Consider the following 18,405-nt stretch of genomic DNA (forward strand, 5'->3'; position numbering starts at 1 on the left):
TTATTTCCCCATGCTGCAACCCTGGGTTATGCGGTCTGTCTCGCTCCCCAGTTGCTCCTCCTGGTTTATCTGCACGCGAATGTGGGACCACCTGGTCCCCCAGCCACGGCCTGGCCATGCGGACTCTCTGCCCTGGCTTCCCATCTCTTCCCCTCCTACCAGTCAGGATGAATGTTTCTTCTTTAACTCCTTGGTGGTTGGACTTCCATACAGTTTGATTTTCTGGCAGTTCTGGGTTGTTTTTTTTTGTTTTTAAATTGATTGTTGTCCTTCCTTTGGTTGTGCGAGGAAACAAAGTCTATCTACCTCTGCCTCCATCTTGGCTAAAGTCTGAAACTTCTGTTAGTTGACTATTGGGCCTTTTGGATCGATCTTCTAAAATTCTTTTTATTATTTATTTCTATATTTTTATCTTTATGATTTTCTTGACTTTGTTTTCTTCTTTTAACTTTTATTTATTGATTTTTAAAGAGAGAGCTATAAAAAGAAATGTCGATTTGTTGTTCCACTTGTTTATGCATTCATTGATTGATTCTTGTATGTGCTCTGACCGGGGATCAAACCTGCAACCTTGGTGTGTTAGGATGATGCTCCAACTAACTGAACTATCTGTTCAGGGCCCCATTTTATTTCCAATTTTTTTTTATTTCAGTTGTCATGTTTTCAAAATCCTAGAGCTTCTTCTTGTTCTCTGAGTATTCCTTTTGGAAAGCAATCTGTTCTTTGCTTTTTGGGGTTTTTTTTTTTTTTTTTCATGGATGCAATGCCTTCTTGAATTTCTGAGGCTTGCTTCTTCTCCCAGCATTTCTCTTCTTCCACCAAATGCCTTTTTTCAGTTTGTCTGTTTTTACCTCTGTAGTTCATGTTAGGAGTTTTCCTTAAGTGTGTGATAATCTTTGGTTCTCTATCTGCTTATATTTAAGAAGGAGGTACTAGGCATATTGGAGGGCCCAAGTGCATGGATAGGCAGTATTGACTGGTGGTCCACACTGACTAGGTGACTGAATGAGAACTGAAATAAGAGTTTCAGTAGGTTTATTCTCTGGGGCTATTGAGGTCAGTTTCTCTAGAGAGGAATCCTCCAGTCTTCTGATCCTGGAGGGTTTACCTTTGGCCACTGGTTCTGAATGCTGATTGGGAGAAAGGAGTTGATTCAATATATAACTTCCTCCTAATCCTTCCATTTTTAGTACAGTGCCTCATCCTCATCTCCTGCTGTGCCTGGTGTCCCTAAACCCAAGGCTCCCTCTTTCAGTTTCTCTAGAAAACAAACCTCATGCTTCTTTGGAAGTAGGTGGAGGGGAGTCATTTGGCTGAATGGGCAGGGGGAGAGGAGTGAGGGTCTGAATATTCCTTATACAATTTTTCATCTAATTTCTATATTTTAACCTGTGCCCATTCCTCCTGCCTTCCAAGTTAGCTAGTGTTTCTAATTCCTGAGCCTCTTTGGGCCACTGTCCCGAGAACCAGGTAGTTTCCCATTACTGCAGACATACTGGTTTTGACTCTGTGTCATTTGCTTAACCAGTTATCACTTTTTATCTGCGTTCTATCTTCTACCATTATTGACATCTCTTGCCTCTTGTCTCTTTTCTTATTTGTTTTATCCTTCCAGAATTAAAATTTGACTGATGTAATTTTAGTGGGATTTCAGGAAGGAGGAGTGGTAAACATATGTGTTTAATCTGCTGTGTTTAATTGGAATGATCACAGACACCATGAATTTATAGCGATACCAATTTGAATGGTTGGGTGGTTTTCACTAGCAGAACCCAGCAATCTTGGTGCATTTGGTAAGAGGAGAACTGGTCAGTTGGATTGGGGTTTTGCCAGGTGGGTTTGGTGGAAGGACAGTAGGCCTGGGAGTTGAGGATTTTGGACAAAGTGTAGTTGAAATGATTAACTGTACAATCTAGGTTGTATTAGTGAAGGAAAGAAAGATATGGAGTTGATGGTTACACGGAGCTTATGGACTAGAGATCCCATGAAGTCAGAACAAAACTTGTGACTTGTGAAAAAAAGCAACATCTCAGCCAGGGGCTAAAGTGCTGTTTCTAGCCCTATTCATGTCTTTTTTGCTTTATCATTCTGTATTGCAGATTAGTGTCCTTCTTGCTTTTAAAAAGAAAAATTCTCTGCGGGCAGGGTTCTTCCCTCTCTCAGGTACCCAGGGCAGGGTTCTGTATGGGGAATGAAGGAGTGGTGCCTCACCTTCTGTTTACCCCTGGAGGCAACTGGAGGTGTCCAGAGCCTTTGCCTCCAGATTTCATTTCTGAGAGGTGACTGACATGGAATGGACAAAGAAGGTGCCAAGTGGAGGGAGCCATGGTCTTCTCTGCAGACGTTCTCTTCAGAGCTATGGGGAAAGGCCTCCCTCCAGCCAGGGGTTTCTCTTTCTTCAATAGTTGTTTCCCCCTGCCAAGCCCCTTGCAACCCGTTTTCCACCCAGACAGAGACTGGAATGTCTTCCCTGGCCTGCTTGCCATATCAAGGGCCTGAGCTCCTATGAACACCAGCACATACCTTGGAGAATCTCTCTTTAAGTCCTTTATTTTACAGAAACTGAGGTCCTGATGTATCCTCATTCCTGGCCCATGACCTTGACATCACAGCAAACTCTGCCTGAGAGAGCTGTGCATGAGGAAAGCGAGCATGATGGTTAAAGAGCAGAGACTTCAGAGCCTGACACACCTGGGTTCAAACCCAGCTTGGCCACATACCGGCTGTGTGATCTGGACAAGTTAAACACATAGTGTCTTTGAAATCTCAGTTTCCTCATCTTCAATTGTTGGTAACAATCTTATCCCAAACAGTTGTGAAGATTAGAATAATAAATATTGAGTACAGAGTGTGGCAAATAGTAAGTACCTACTTCAGTGGTACCTACTTTGATTAGACTCTCTCCCTTAAGCCTCTCAACCTAAACATCTCACTGCTACCACCCAACAGGAGGGCTAGTGTGAGGCCAGAGGAAGGATTGACTCTCATTCTTAAGGCCTGGGTCAGCTTACTTATTTGCTCCAAACTCAATCTACTTAGGAAAGTTTAAGCGTAAGACCACCAGGGACCCTTGAACCTTTCTTTTTAACTAGTGTGGAGTCCAGTGGCTGTTGACAGTGGATTACGTTAGAGCAGCCCACCTTGAGGAAGGTTCCTCCCTTTCCACAGTTTTTTGATCCTCTTGTCCCCTCACTTGGGGGATTTCCCAGGCCTTGGTGTTTGCTCCTCTTTCCTTGGCCATCTCTCTGAACCTTCTCTCCCAGGGACAGTGGAGTTGGTCACAAGGCTTCAGCTGCACCCTGACTCTCAAATCTGCTTTCTGTTCTAGCATCTTAGCAGAGCTCTGGGCCTGACTGCCTCCCAAATGTGTACCTGTAGTTCCAGGACACCTCCACTTGGATGAGTATTTCCAAGAAATAACCATTTTATTTTCCATCCGGCTTCCCTTTTCTACATTCAGTTTCTTTCAGGGGCACAGTTATTCTTCCAGCCACCCATGCTTGAAACCCCAGGGTTACCTTTGACTCTTCCTTCTCCTCCAACGTAGATTCCATAAGTGTTGAACTCTGTGTAATCTAGTGAGTGCCAAGCCTGCATATTCCGCTCTCTGTCCTTTCCTACTGACATCATCCTCTTCAAGTGTGGATCACCTCTTGCCTGGCTTATGGCAACAGCCTGTTACTTCTGCGTCCTGCTGCTATACACTAGTCTTCTGAGAGCATCGATTTCATACATTATTCCTTGACACAAAATCTTTCAGTGACTTCCTGTTTTCTGCGGGACAAAATTTAGATTCCTTGGCCTGGCTGGCACTCCCAGCTCCCCGTAAGCTCATGCAGCTGTGCTCCAGTATCACTCTCGCAGACTCTCCCTCCAGCCAGCTGGGCCTTCGCTGACCTTAGAACAAGCCACACTCATTCCCCATGTAAGCTCATGGCATTCCTCCCCTCTTCCTCCTCTTTCACTTAGAAGATTCAGCTCCAGTCCCCTCTCATCTTCACCAGTCTTCTGCCTTCATCGATCCCTTCTCCTCTTGTCCTGAATAGCACTTGGGGTCAGCATCCAGCCAAGCCCTGGGCTATAACTGTTGCGGGTGTGTCTGTGTCTTCCCAGTGGGACAGGGAGGCTTTCTGAGTCCCAGCACTCTGTCCTGAACACAGCTGGTGTTCACTTCAAACAGCCACTCCCTGCTTATTGAGCACTCTCAGCCCGAAAGGCATAGGGTTACACTTACTTAACAAGATCCTTCCTCAATGTAACCTCCTTTCCTTCCTGCCCTGTTGGAGATTGGGACAGTTCTGAAAAGTCTCTGGGGGTTGGGACGCAGAGATCAGGCTCTGAGGTTTGCCTTAGTAAACCATTTCACCTCCATTGGTCTTTCTCAGGCTCCCCTACCCGCTCTGCCTCCCCTCCCTTTGCCCTTCTCTCCCTGCCAAACATCTTCCAGGAACCCCATTCTGGACCCTTTGCTTCAGGGTGGGAAGCCCCTCTTCCTGCTGGCTCTCTGCTCCTCTTAACTCTGATGTTAACTTGGCATTTTTTTTTTTTTGCCTTTTATCTCATTTTCCACCTTTTCCCTGTCAGCTAATGATTATTCAGGGAACTTAACCTATTGTCCCTATCCCAAATCTGTGTACATTTTCTTAAGGGCAAGGTCAGGAGGGTGATGTCACGGTCATGTGACTGCTGCTTATACCTCACCCCCTCTACAGCCCTGGTCTTATCATTCTGAAAAGCAATTGGGTACCCTGCTTCCAGCTTGTCTGAACAAGAGCCTCGAACAGAAAGGTACGCTGCTTGTTGTTGCCTTAGATGGGCAGTGGCCACTAGGTTTCACATGCTCAGTGCTAACTGCCTTTTCCCCTCTCATTTGTTTCAACTGGCTTTCTCCCTAGACGCTCTCATTTGCCCTTGTCTGTACAGTGAAGGCTGGGACTGAGCTGCAGGACTGGAGCCTTAGGCCCATTAAGGCATTGGGCTTCTTGCTGGTTCGGTCCAGATGAGGCACACAGGCTGAGTAGGGAGTAACTCCTGCTCTGTCCACAGATTTTATCCTGATGGCTGACTCCCAACCACTCTTCTCCCTTGACTGGGACCCCGTGGCTGCAGAAGCCTTGCTCCGGGACGTGTTTGGGATTGTTGTGGATGAAGTCATTTGGAAAGGGACCAGTGCCACTGAGAAGGTGAGTCCTTTCTTCCTTTTCTTCTTGCCCATCAACCTGGCTCAGAACTTTCCACCTCCCACGGCCTTCTCCCCAGACTTTGTGACTGCCTCACTGTGTGCCTCAGGGATTGTGTACTGGGTCTCACTGTGTTTATTTACCTTTGTTCATGTGTGGCTTTGAAAATAATCCTCACTTGCTGCTTTAAGTGCACGTTGGTGGTGTCCTGTGTATATTGAGATGTGGTTTGGACAGCCAGTTGATAGAATGTTCCGCTTGTCCTCCGAGGTCTGCGAGTGGAAGGAGCCAGAGGAGCTGAAGCAGCTGCTGGATTTGGAGCTGCAGAGCCAGGGGGAGTCACAGGAGCAAATCCTGGAGCGGTGCCGGGCTGTGATCCGCTACAGTGTGAAGACCTGTGGGTCCTGGGTGCTGGTGGGAAAAGCATCTGGAGTTCGTGCCCAGCTCCACTCTGAGCTCCCTGCCCACTTCTCCAGGTCACCCTCGTTTCTTCAACCAGCTCTTCTCCGGGTTGGATCCTCATGCTCTGGCCGGGCGCATCGTCACTGAGAGCCTGAACACCAGCCAGTGAGCCACGCCAAGAGTCCCTCCTACCGCTCCACGGAGGGCAGGGGTTTGCAGGAGACTGCCCTAGGGGGAGGGGAAGAAATGGTTTTTGCCCCCTCCTCCATTTTCTGAGAATCTCTGCTGCATAGTCTTTCCCTTTGTGCCCTTTGGGCTCCCTTTCTCTAAGCCTTCTCCTGCCTCCTGATCCTAGTTTGTTCTCATTCTTGCTTCCTTGGTTCTTTGTCACCAACTCCGTCCTGTCTTTGAGCCCTTCCCTTGTTCGTTCTCACTGCCTGCTCTGACTCCTCTGAGACTCTCAGCTGGTGTCCCTCCCTGTCCCTTCCCTTTTCTCGTTGTTCCTTCTCCTGGCAGGTACACTTATGAAATCGCCCCTGTGTTTGTACTCATGGAAGAAGAAGTGCTAAAGAAACTTCGGGTGCTGGTGGGCTGGAGCTCTGGGGATGGGGTCTTCTGCCCTGGTATGTGAGAAGGAGGGGGGTCTTTTTTGGCCTTTTAAAGGGTTCCTCCTTCTCCACAATTCTCTTGCTCTAAGCTGGCAGGGAGGGGGCATTCCTCTTCATTTTCTCTCCAGCTGGGCTCTGGCCAAACCAGAAAGAGGCTGCCCAATATCCTGTATCCCTGTGTTTGCCAAACAGTCCTTGGGGTCAGTGCTCCTGTGCCTGCTGTCTCTGGGCAGGGGCTGTTTTGGATGCAGCCCAGGATACGCTGGGGGACAGTCAGGGGATCTAGATCCCTGCGCTGTTCTTAGCTATCAGGCCATTTGTAGAGCCCTGGGAATCCGTGACTTGGGGGCCAAGCAGTTGTGTTTCTTTGATCAGTTCTTCTGGGTGGAGAGGTCAAGAGAGGCAGGCTCCAGTTTTGACCCACTGCCTCTATCTCTTGCCACCATCTCCCTCTGTGACAGGTGGCTCCATCGCCAACATGTATGCCATGAACCTGGCCCGCTATCAGCGCTACCCGGATTGCAAGCAGAAGGGCCTCCGGGCACTGCCACCCCTGGCCCTCTTTGCAACAAAGGAGGTGGGGAAGAGGCACAGGCCTACCCCAGGCTCTTGATTCTAATCTCTAGCCAGCGGAATCTGAGATCTGTCAGGTTCACCGCCTGCCCAGACTCATCCCCTCCAAGACCAGCCTGCTCCCAAGCATATGTGCTTCCTTCCAATCAAGGGGGCCTCCCATTCAGCTTGCCTTCAGTCTGGGGTTGGGGAGAGGGAGGGGCAACGGGTGAGGCAGACACAGTCCACACTTTTCCCACCCAGAGTGTAGTCAGTCCATAGACCAGCAGCATAGATCGCTGGGGCATTTCTTAGAAATGCAGAATCTCAGCCTCCATCCCAGATTTACTGTATATGGCCCTGCATTTTGATCAGATACCCTGGCAATTCGAAGGCTCATGAATGCTTAAAAAGCCCAGGTCTACAGGGACTCATCTATTACAGCTCACACTTGACTTTTACTAGTTTCTTTCTTTCCCATCCTCCTGCCCTCCCACCTCTAGCCTAACGTGCTCTGCCTTCCTCCGCAGTGTCACTACTCCATCAAAAAAGGAGCTGCTTTCCTGGGACTTGGCACTGACAGTGTCCGAGTGGTCAAGGCAGATGAGAGGTGACGGTCCTGTCCTTGTGGCCCTGGCTGGGCTTGGTGCTGCATACTTTTCTGCTGTCAGGAGCTCTGGCTGCAACCCCACACCTCTTGTAGACTTCTGTCCCCTCTCTGTTCCTGCAGAATTGTCTCTTCTGTCTCTTCGTGCTAGAGTCTCCTATCCTGTCCCCTGAGATGTGTACCCTTCTTAGAGAAAAATCAACACTGTGGCCTTTGTATTGCTAACCCTGTATTACCCTGTTCTCCACACTTCCTAGCCTAGAGAACCAATCATGTCTTTACCCACTCAACTTTATTTTCCAGAGGGAAGATGATCCCTGAGGATCTGGAGAGGCAGATCTGTCTGGCCAAGGCTGAGGTGAGTGTGTGAGGTGAGTGTGTGAAGCCTGGGGTGTGCAGCAGGGTGTGGAGCTGGGTCACACCCCTTTCTTGGCGGCTCTTTGGGCTCTTCCTACTCAAGGCTGCCCTCATCCCTCTTCTTGACCTCTGTGCCTGCCCCCCACCCCCCCGGCTCTGTGAGCTGAAATGATCTATGGGGAGTCTGAGGGGTGAGCAGTCTCCAGTCCTCTCAGGGACTCTGCTGAGACCCACAGGCAGGATCTGACCCCAAGAGGAAGGAGCAGGACTGAGTTACTGAGTAGAACCCCAAGGTGGCACCTCAGAGAGGGTGCTGGGGGCCTGAGGTGTGCTGTGGAAGGTTTGTGTGAGCAGGGAAGGCCTGGCAGAGGGAGCTTTGAGAAGATGTGCGGGCCAGTGCTGAGTGCAGACTATGAGTGGTGGGAAATGTGGAGGCCCAGCACCCCCTCCACCCTGGGGGGCTACATGAACCACTGCAGCCATCATGGAGGGCATTTTGATACTGCATATAAATTTTAAATGTATCTGTTCACTGATTCAGAGTTCCACTGCTAAGGTTTATTTTGTAAATCATCATCATAGTACTTTGAATTCTGTGCACTGGGGCAAAGTGTAAAATTTTTTTAAATTTAGTGTCTATCAGTAGATAAATTATGATACCATATTTGTGTCTTGGTTTCTTCTTTTGTAAAATGAGCATAATGTAGAAGTTACCACATAGGACTGTTATAAGGATTAAATGAATTATATGTGAAGCACTTAAAACCCATGAAGCACTGTATAAATGTTAGCTACTATTACTGTTGTTATTGTTATTATTAGAGTACTATGTAGACATTTAAAAGAGTAAAGTGGAAACATATGTACTAACATGAAAATACCTCCACTATAGCCCTGACTGGTGCGCCTCAGTGTGTTGGGTGTTGTTCCACAAAGCGAGGGGACCCTGCTTTGATCCCCAGAGCACATGCCTGGGTTGCAATTCGGTCCCTGGTTGGGTACATGTGAGGCTCAGTGGATCCATGTTTCTCTCTCACGCTGGTGTTTCTCTCCTTCTCTTTCTCCCTCCCTTCCCCACTCTCTAAAAATAAATAAATAAATAAAATCTTTTTTATAAAAAAGAAAATACCTCCACTATATATTTAAGTCTATATATATATAAAGTATATACAGCAAATTGCAGTATAGGAAGGGCAGTTTGAGCTTATTATTATTTAGAACAATATGAATTTATTGACATAGGGATGTTACTGCTGAGGAGCAGAATGAGTAGCAATTAGAACAGTGGAGTATCACTGTTTATTGTATAAACTTTTTTTTAAGAGCTTTATTAAGATATAATTCCATTTACATGACATACAATTCACCCATTCATAGTGTACAATTCAGTGGTTTTTTAACATATTTACGGAATTGTGCAACCATCACTGCAATAAATATCAGAATATTTTCATCACCCCCAAAATAAACCCCATACCTTCTAGCTATCAATCTGCAATACTCCCATACTTCCGATTAGGCAACCACTAATCTACTTGGTGTCTCTATGGATTTGCCTATCCTGGATTTTTCATAGGAATGGAATCATACTACACACGGTCTTGTGTGATGAACTTCTTTTCTTTAGCATAACGTTTTTAAGGGTCATTCATGTTGTAGCACATACCAGTTCTTCATTCTTTCTTATTGCTGAATAATATTCCATTGTGTGGGTATGCCATATTTTATTTATTAATTTCTCAGTTGATGGACATTTGGGTTGTTTCCAGTTTGGGGCTATTATGAATAATGTTACTCTGAATATTTGTGTAGAAGTTTTTATGTGAACATGTGTTTTTCATTTCTCTTGGTTATATACCTGGTGGTGGAATTGCTGGCTCATCTGGTAATTCTATGTTTAACCTTGGAGGAGCCATCAGACCATTTTTCAAAGTGACTGCATCTGCCCTGGCCAGTGTGGCTCATTTGGTTGGAGCATTGTACCATAACCAAAAGGTTGTGGGTTTGATGTTTGATTCCTAGTCAGTGTGCATGCCTGGATTGCGGGTCTGATCTGCAATCCAGGTGTGAATGAGAAGCAACCAGTTGATGTTTCTTTCTCACACCGATGTTTCTTTCTCTCCCTTCCTCTCTCAGTGGCTCTTTCTATAAATCAATGAAAAAAAAATGTCCTCAGGTGAGGATTAAGAAAAAAGTGACTGCACCAGTTTAGAATTCCACCAGCAATGTATGAGGGTTCCAATTTCTCCACATCCTCACTGACACCTGTTATTTCTTTTTGGTTATAGCCATTTAAGTGGGTGTAAAGTGCTATCTTGCTGTGGTTTTGATTTGCATTTCCCTGATGACTAATGATGTTGCGCATCCTGTCATGTGCTTACTCTGTTCTGTTCAAGATATAAGTAAGTCCCTTATCAGATACATGATTTGTTTGATTTGTAACATCTTCCTCTATTCTCCAGTTTGTCTTTTCACATTCTTGATGGTGGCCTTTGAAGCACGAAAGTTTTACATTTTGATGAGTCCCAATTTATTTTTTTCTTTGATTACTTGTGCTTTTGATGGCGTATCTAGGCAGTCTTTGCCTAATCCAAGCTCCTATGTCTTCATATAAGATATTCGTAGTTCTGGTTTTTACATTTAGTTCTATGGCTCATTGTGAGTTAATTTTTGCATTTGACATGAGAAAGGGGTTCAAGCTTCATTTTTTAAATGGTTTTTAAAATTGAATTTATTGGGATGATATTGGCTAATAAAATTATATAGGTTTCAGGTGAACAGTTCTATAATACATCATCTGTATATTGTATTGTGTTTTCATTACCCCATGAAAGTCTCCACCCATCACCATTTGTCCCCCCACACCCTCTTCTACCTCCCCCACTCCCCTTTCCCTCTGGTAATCACTACACTGTTGTCTGTGTCTATGAGGGTTTTTTGGTTTGTTTGTTTTTTGCTTAATCCTTTCACCTTTCTTACCCAACCCTAAAAAGCCCTCTCCTCTCTGACAGCTGTCAATAATTTCATTTTTTTTCCCCCTGTATGTGGATATCTAGTTGTCCCAGGACCATTTGTGAAAAGACTCTTCTTTCCCCCAGTGAATTGTCTTGTTGGAAATCAATTAATTGTGAATGTGAGAGTTTATTTCTGGATTTTCAATTCCATTTCATTGATCTGCATTCTATACCATAGACCACATTGTCTTCATTAATGTAGCTTTGTGGTAAGTTTTGAAATCAGGAAATGTGAGCCCTCCAAGTTTGTTCTTTTTTTTTCAGATAGTTTAGGTCCGCTTGTCAATTTCTGTCTGCAAAGAAGCCAATTGGGTTTTTTTTTAAAAAAGGATTTTAAATATTTATTTATTTTTACACAGAAGGAAAGGGAGGGAGGGAGAAAGAGAGAGACATCAATATTGGTTGCCTCCAATATGTGCCCCAATCAGGGACGGAACCTACAAGCCAGGCATGTGCCCTGATGGGGAATCAAACTGGCACATTTTGCTTTGCAGGATGGTGCACAAGGGACTGAGGCACACTTGGTAAGGGCACCTCTTTTTTTTTTAGAAGTTTGTAAAGAACTGGTATCAATTCTTTTTTATTAATTTTTTTATTGATTAATTGATTTTAGAGAGGGAGAGAAAAGGGAGAAAGAGAGAAACATTGATTTTTGTTGTTCCACTTATTTATGCATTCATTGGTTGATTCCTGTATGTGTCCTGACCAGGGATCAAACCCACAACCTTGGCATATAGGGATGATGCTCTAACCAACTGAGCTACCTGCTCAGGGCTATCAATTCTTTTTTAAATGTTTAATAGAATTCATCAGTGAAGCCATCTGGGCCCGGGATTTCTTTGTGACTTTAAAAAAAAATGCTAATTCAATTTCTTTATAAACTTTTATACTACTAGAAATTTTTAAATAGCATTTGATCCTCTAGTAAGGCATTGAAATTTGAAAGAGTATGAGCTTTGGAGATAGACTATCAGACAGACCTAGGTTTGGATTCCATCTCTGGAGCTTCATCTTGGGAACAAGTTTCTTCGCACCTCTGAGTCTCAGTGTTTTACTTGTAAATTAAAGGAGATAGTAGTACTTTGTTGAAAGGGCCCAGGTCAGGCATGCAGAGAGTGTAGCAGTAGAGCCTGACAGCAGTCTCTGGGTTGCCTTTTAGATGACATCACAGCCTCTTCCTCCCTCTGCGTTTTTGCATTAGGGTGCTGTGCCATTTCTGGTCAGTGCCACTTCTGGCACTACTGTTCTGGGAGCTTTTGACCCCCTGGAAGCAGTTGCTGACGTGTGCCAGCGTCATGGGCTGTGGCTGCACGTGGACGTGAGTGGGATGTGGGACTGAGGGTGGGCTGGGCTGAACCAAGGCCAAACCCATGCTGTTCCTTCTGCTCCGCAGGCTGCCTGGGGTGGAAGTGTCCTGCTATCGCAGACACATAGACATCTCCTGGATGGGATCCAGAGGTACCTGCAGCTCCTGCTCCCTGAACCCCGCCATTCAAATTCTTGACCCATAGAATAGTCATGGTCTGAGCTTTGGATGGCAGTAGGGGGAAAGAGGTTGGTGGCGGGGAGATTGAGAGATGGTTGATTGGGACTGGGAGTTCGGATGGCAGGCATGCCAGTTCTTCCCGACTGCTGTGCTAGTGTGAGACTAAATCCCCTTTACTGAGGTCCAGGAAGGGAGAGGAGCTTGGCTGGACAACGTAAGGGGGAACCAGCTGACCCAGCTTTGCTGCACCTACCCTAGGGCTGACTCGGTGGCCTGGAATCCCCACAAGCTCCTCACAGCAGGCCTGCAGTGCTCAGTTCTTCTTCTCCGGGATACCACGGTGGGTCTGCCCACGCCCCTGGCCTTGTCCCATCTCTCACCTTAGACATCTGTCTTCTTTTCTCTCTCACCTTAGAGGGGGTCCTGGCCTTACTGTGTTCTCTTTACCATCCCATCTGAAGCTGAATATCTGCGACCACCCTAATTCCCTGTACTGGGCTCTCTCACTGCCCCCATGGCCTGTCTTCATGCAAAGGAAAAAGTTTCCAGCTTGAAGTTGTAATTGAAGGGACCCTGGGTTAAGTTTGGGAAGAACTCTGGGTGTTAGGAGAAAACCCAGGCAAAGGGGCCGGAGTCGGATGGCAGCCATTCCATCACTACCACCTGGTTCCAGGGAAAGGAATGGGTGGGCTGAGCTAAGGGGTCCTCTAATAAAGTGCTAGAGGAAACCTGGGTGGAGACGGTGGGTCTGACAGCCTCCCACCCACCCACAGAATCTGCTCAAGCGCTGCCACGGGTCCCAGGCCAGCTACCTCTTCCAGCAGGACAAATTCTATGATGTGGCCCTGGACACGGGAGACAAGGTGGTGCAGTGTGGCCGCCATGTGGACTGTCTGAAGCTGTGGCTCATGTGGAAGGCACAGGGGGCGCAAGGGCTGGAGCGGCGAGTCGACCAGGCCTTTGCCCTTGCCCGGTAGGAGTCGGCGCGGTTCCAGCTCCCCTCCTCAATTCCCTTTCCTGAAACCTTTTACTGCTCTCAGGTCTTCTCCAGCCCATTCTCTGGGTCTGTTTTATTTTCTTTCCTCCCGCACCTGTGATTTCTCACTCTCTGTTCGAAGTTACCTGGTGGAGGAAATGAAGAAGCGGGAAGGATTTGAATTGGTCATGGAGGTATGACCTACCCTGTGCTCTTTGTTCCTGTACCCCTAGCCTATCCTACAGGCAAACCCTGACAAAGAGGGGCAGTGAGGGGGGACAGTCCCCGCTCCTCAGCTCACACCTTTCTCTTCCGCATTCCTCCCAGCCTGAGTTTGTCAATGTGTGTTTCTGGTTCCTGCCCCCGAGCCTGCGGGGCAAGAAGGAGAGTCTGGATTACAGTGAGAGGCTGGCTAAGGTAGGCTTTTTCTTCGCCACAGCTCTGGTAAAACCCAGTAGAGGGAACGCAGCTGGTGCATTTACGCCCCCTGCTGGCTATGGGTGGCATGGCTGTCCCTTTGCTGGTCTATTGCTTCTGAGGTGGGGACAGGAACTGGAAAACAACTTGTCCTCGTTTCTGTGGGGATGGGGATGGAAAATAAGGTATGTTTCTGGAAAGTCAGAAGAAGACAGGGAGGAGTATTACAGGGTAAGTCACCAGTGCATATAGACCCCTGTGCTGGGAGTTCTGCAGGGAGCTCAGGTCTAGGACAGGGATGTGAGGCAAGAAGATCACTGAAGAGCTTTACTCACTGATACTGGGGACAGACAACCCAGTAAGGCCAGTCCAGACATGCCTCCTACATGTGAGGAAATATGTCATAGATCCCTAAGTATAGGTTAGTGGGTGCTGCAAATGGTCTGAAAGGACAAGAATGTTCTTGCCTTTAAGGAGTAATATTTAGAAAACAAGACTTACCGATTTGAAACCAATGCGTTTAAGGAAATCTCGTAAATATACATGTTAGATCACAGGGTACAGATTAAAAGTATTACAGGAATTCAGAAAGGGGGAGAAGATGTTAAGAATGACTGAGGCTTGAAGTTAGACTAAAGCAGCGTTGTGAATCAGGGAAGCTGGGATTTGACAGAAAATGGCCCATGTGACAACCTGGAGATAGGCAAGATAGGGAATAAAGCAGACGGTAGAGAAGGCCAAGCGGGTTGGCCATGGCATAAAAGGTAAACTGGGGCCATGGTCAGGACCAGAGCAATGAGAGCTGCCTAGGGAAGGTGCCTAGGTGGAAGGGAAATGCATCTTGGATAACTCATTGACAGGTACCCTCTCCTGACCCCAGACTGCAGCTGAACATTCTGCACCCCTTCCACAGGTGGCCCCAGTACTCAAGGAGCGCATGGTGAAGGAGGGCTCCATGATGATTGGTTACCAGCCCCATGGGACCCGGGGCAACTTTTTCCGCATGATCGTGGCCAACCCTGCACTGACCCGGGCTGATATGGACTTCCTCCTCAATGAGCTGGAACGGCTAGGCCAGGACCTCTGAGTTTCCGCTTTCTCATGGTTGGCCTTGGCAGCCCCCTCACCCTCACTGGCTTCGTGTATTCCCTCCCTGTGTTCTCAAGACCAATCTTTTTAGAAAACAGAATGGCTGTAACAATGTTTATATCCTTTGACCCACTGACTCTCCTATTAAGTATTTGATATTAGGAGAATGTTTAATAAACTATAGTATATCCTTATGATGGAATTTTAGTCTGCCTTTAGAATTATGTTTAAAAAGAGAATTTTTATTGCTATGAGAAAAATAATTTTAATAAAATATGTTGAAAAATCTGGATATAGTACTTTATATAGAGTAATATCTGAACTATATTTAAAAATACGTAGAAAAAGAGCGATGAAATATGCCAAAATGGTAATAGCTTTTTCCCTGGAATGGGATTATAGGCAATTTAAAAATTAATTTCTTGATGCCTTTTGTGCTCTCTCCTTTTATTATATAATGAATAGGCATTACTTTTATAATAGAAAAATAATAAAGTTGAAATTTCAACTATATTATTGTGGTATGTTTTGAAGTTTCTTACCTTTCAACCTAAAAGTGGAGAATGCAAATTAATTTTTTAAAAAAGGCAGATGAAAGAGAAAAATTTTATCCACAAAATAGTTTAGCGGCAGGGGTAAGACCAAAACTGGAGTCACACTAAAATTCATTGTACTTTAGTGACATTGAAACAAAATGGGCTCTGACTGTATCTTGAGACCAGAGACTTCTCATCTTATTCTTTTTTTTAGAAGATTTTATTTATTTATTTTTAGAGAGGGGGGAGGGAAAGAGAAAGAGAAGGAGGGAAACATCAATGTGTGGTTGCCTCTAGTGTGCCCCCCAATAGGGAACCTGGTCTGCAACCCAGGCATGTGCCCTGGCTGGGAATTGAACCAGTGACTTTTTGGTTCGCAGGCTGACACTCAATCCACTGAGCCACCCCAACCAGGGCTCCACTTATTCTTGAAAAATTCTAACAAAAACAGCAACAAGAACAACAACAACAAAAAACCCAGAAAGAAAGAATTTTCCTTTTGTAATTTAAACAGAAACCAAGTTACAAGAAAAAAACAAACAAATCAGCAAGCAAACCACTGTTGTGTCTTCTGTTATTGCTACTGTCTTACATAAAAACATTCATTTTACACTTACAATTCTGGGATGGTGTTCCTCAGTCACTTTTTGGGAAAGAGGCAGTTAGTTACACAAGTTACTAAGGACAAGTGGCAAGTCTACCACAACTTTGTTATTTCCAATTCTTAAAAATACCATTTATGAAACCAATATTGTGGTCATGTAAAAGTCACCCAAAGTTATTTGCAGAGGCAAATACAAACTATCCAAACCATTACAAGAGACCATCCAAATCTCAGACCCAATTCTCTTGGCCATTTTTTTTTGGGGGGGGAAGCTTTCTGTTTATATTTATTAATAATTCTCCTATAAATTGTTATTCTTGTTATAAATGGTATTTTAATTTCTTCTAAATAATAAAGTCATTTTGAGAGTATTAATAATTGAATTCCAAGCTTTCATCTTAAAGAGATGTAAATATCTACAAAATATCCTAAATTTAGTAAAAAGAAAAAACTATATAAAATCCTTATTTCCGACTCAAACCAAAGCCAGAAAGCAAAAATAAAAACAAAATCTTCAAGTTTCTTGAGCCATCTCTATTTGAGAAATATTTTTAAGAGAAGGCCTGAAAGACTGGACATAAAATCAGTTAATCACCTATTCTCCATTTTTGTAAAACTGATGCTTCTTTTTCTCTGTTCCCAAAATTCAACCTCAAAATCTCGGTACAGTACTGCAGTCCCTCTTTTGCTCCCTGTCTCCCATTGGCATTTACTGAGCTCCTGCTCTGTGTAATTCCTTTCTCTGCCTTCAAAGAGTTTAAGACTTAAGCAGTTATCACTCAGCCTGGGCACATCCCTGCTCCAGGGCTTTTGCACACGCTGTCCGTCCCCTTTTGCCTCAGTGTTCGTTTGTCTTCAGGGTTTGCTCTCTCATTGTTTTTACATTTTTGTTCCGACATCACTTCCTTAGTGAAGCGTTCTTTGCGTATGCTATTTAAAATTTCATTTTTACTCTCTATTCTTTTTTAAATTACATTTCATTGTTTATACTATTACAGTTGTTCCCATTTTCGCCCCTTTGTCCCCCTCCACTCAGCGCCCCCACTCCCTCAGGCAAACCCCCACACTGTTGTCCGTGTCCATGGGTCATGCATGTATGTTCTTTGGCTGCTTTTTTCACTATGTTGTACTTTACATCCTCATGACTATTCTGTAACTACCAATTTGTACTTCTTAATCCCTTCACCTTTTTTGCCCATTCCCCCAACACCCCTCCCATCTTGGTGCTTGGTTGATTCATCTCTTTTTTTAGAGATTTTTTTTTTTTTTAATGTGAAATAGAAACTTTTCTGGTTGGATTTCATATGCGGTGGGGCAAATGTAGGTTTACAGTTGTTCGTATGGAAAATAATACAATAATTAATAAAGAATAATATAAGGTTAAACTCTGCATTTTGTGTACCTACAATTGTAAACCTACTTTTGCCCCACCCTGTATAAAGATGGCAATGTTCGTACGACTCCTGGTTTAGTGTTAGCATTACAAATTTCATAGAATTACAGATCTTGGAGCCAAAAGGCCAGCGCAAATATTCATCTGACACAACCTTGGTCTTTAGGTCTTTATTTTATTAAAGATTTTATTTACCTATTTTTAGAGAGTGGGGAAAGGAGGGAGAGAAACATTGATGTACAAGAGAAACATGGATTGGCTGCTTCCCATATGCTCCCAACTGGGGACCCAGCCTGAAACCCAAACATGTGTCCTGGCTGGGAATCAAACCTGAGAACTTTAGGTTTGTGGACTGACACCCAGCCCACTGAGCCACACCAGTCAGGGCTAGGCAGCTTTTATTTTAATCTGTATTTTACAAATAAGGAGGCTGAGGCTGGGCTAAGCTAAGGTTCTTGACAATGTCACCAAAGCATTTATCTCTGAAGCAGAAGATGTATTTTATTCCAAAGAGGGATGCCATTTGTATGGACAGGCATCATCCCTTTAATTTTATCTCCCCAAAATATAATAATACTGTGCTTTCTTTTCTAGACTGATATTATGTCAGTTTTTTGAGATCCCATTTCCACATGTTAGAGGAGTCCAGTAATCTGATGGCCTAGTTTTGAAAATGTTCATGAAGTTCATTTTTAGCAAATTCTCTGGGGCCAACAATTAGCTTTCACATTTCCTTGATTTAGTAACATGTTATTTTTAGCTTTTTCTTATAACCACATACATTTTAAAGTTGGCTCAGAGGTTTAAGTGCTTTTAATGTCACCTGGAGTTGTGTTGGTGCTATTCCCTTTCGCTACTGAAAACGGACTTGAGGTATTGTACCAGGTATTGACACTGGCATTTCTTTGCGTGGGGAGATTTTAAACTACATATTCAACTTCTTTGATAAGGAGGCTCTTCAGGGCTATTTCTTCTTGAGTAAACTTAGGTACTTTTTGTCTTTCAAGAAATTATGTATTTCATCTAAGTTGTTGGGTTTATTGATATAAACTTGATTCCTTATTATCTTTTTAGTATCTGCAGACTCTGCAGTATTGTTACCTTTCTCATTTCTGATATTGGTGATTTGTGTTTTCTCTATTTTTTTTCCCTATTCACTTTATTTAGAGATTTATTGCTATTGA

At 44.6% G+C, this 18,405-nt stretch overlaps 1 protein-coding gene across 3 annotated transcripts in view; it reads left to right on the forward strand.

The window, feature by feature from the left end:
- Positions 1-15,057, forward strand: part of CSAD (cysteine sulfinic acid decarboxylase) — a 25,821-nt gene extending 10,764 nt beyond the window's left edge. The window contains exons 1-15 of one of the 3 annotated variants that reach the window (XM_054591055.1): positions 4,717-4,788; positions 5,047-5,183; positions 5,451-5,577; positions 5,657-5,747; positions 6,099-6,205; positions 6,652-6,767; positions 7,273-7,352; positions 7,653-7,707; positions 11,922-12,038; positions 12,114-12,178; positions 12,465-12,546; positions 12,980-13,179; positions 13,325-13,376; positions 13,510-13,599; positions 14,513-15,057. In XM_054591055.1, the coding sequence (XP_054447030.1) occupies positions 5,058-5,183; positions 5,451-5,577; positions 5,657-5,747; positions 6,099-6,205; positions 6,652-6,767; positions 7,273-7,352; positions 7,653-7,707; positions 11,922-12,038; positions 12,114-12,178; positions 12,465-12,546; positions 12,980-13,179; positions 13,325-13,376; positions 13,510-13,599; positions 14,513-14,686 (1,482 nt within the window). In that variant the 5' untranslated portion in view covers positions 4,717-4,788; positions 5,047-5,057 and the 3' untranslated portion in view covers positions 14,687-15,057. Of the gene's footprint in view, positions 1-4,716; positions 4,789-5,046; positions 5,184-5,450; positions 5,578-5,656; positions 5,748-6,098; positions 6,206-6,651; positions 6,768-7,272; positions 7,353-7,652; positions 7,708-11,921; positions 12,039-12,113; positions 12,179-12,464; positions 12,547-12,979; positions 13,180-13,324; positions 13,377-13,509; positions 13,600-14,512 lie in introns of those variants that run through there. The other 2 variants (XM_054591054.1, XM_054591053.1) reach the window with 2 other exon arrangements.
- The last annotated feature ends 3,348 nt before the right edge of the window (positions 15,058-18,405 follow it).

The sequence above is a fragment of the Pteronotus mesoamericanus genome, unplaced genomic scaffold (assembly GCF_021234165.1).
Source record: "Pteronotus mesoamericanus isolate MK-2021 breed Mesoamerican mustached bat unplaced genomic scaffold, CSHL_Meso_final scaffold_21, whole genome shotgun sequence".
Taxonomy (NCBI): Eukaryota; Metazoa; Chordata; class Mammalia; order Chiroptera; family Mormoopidae; genus Pteronotus; species Pteronotus mesoamericanus.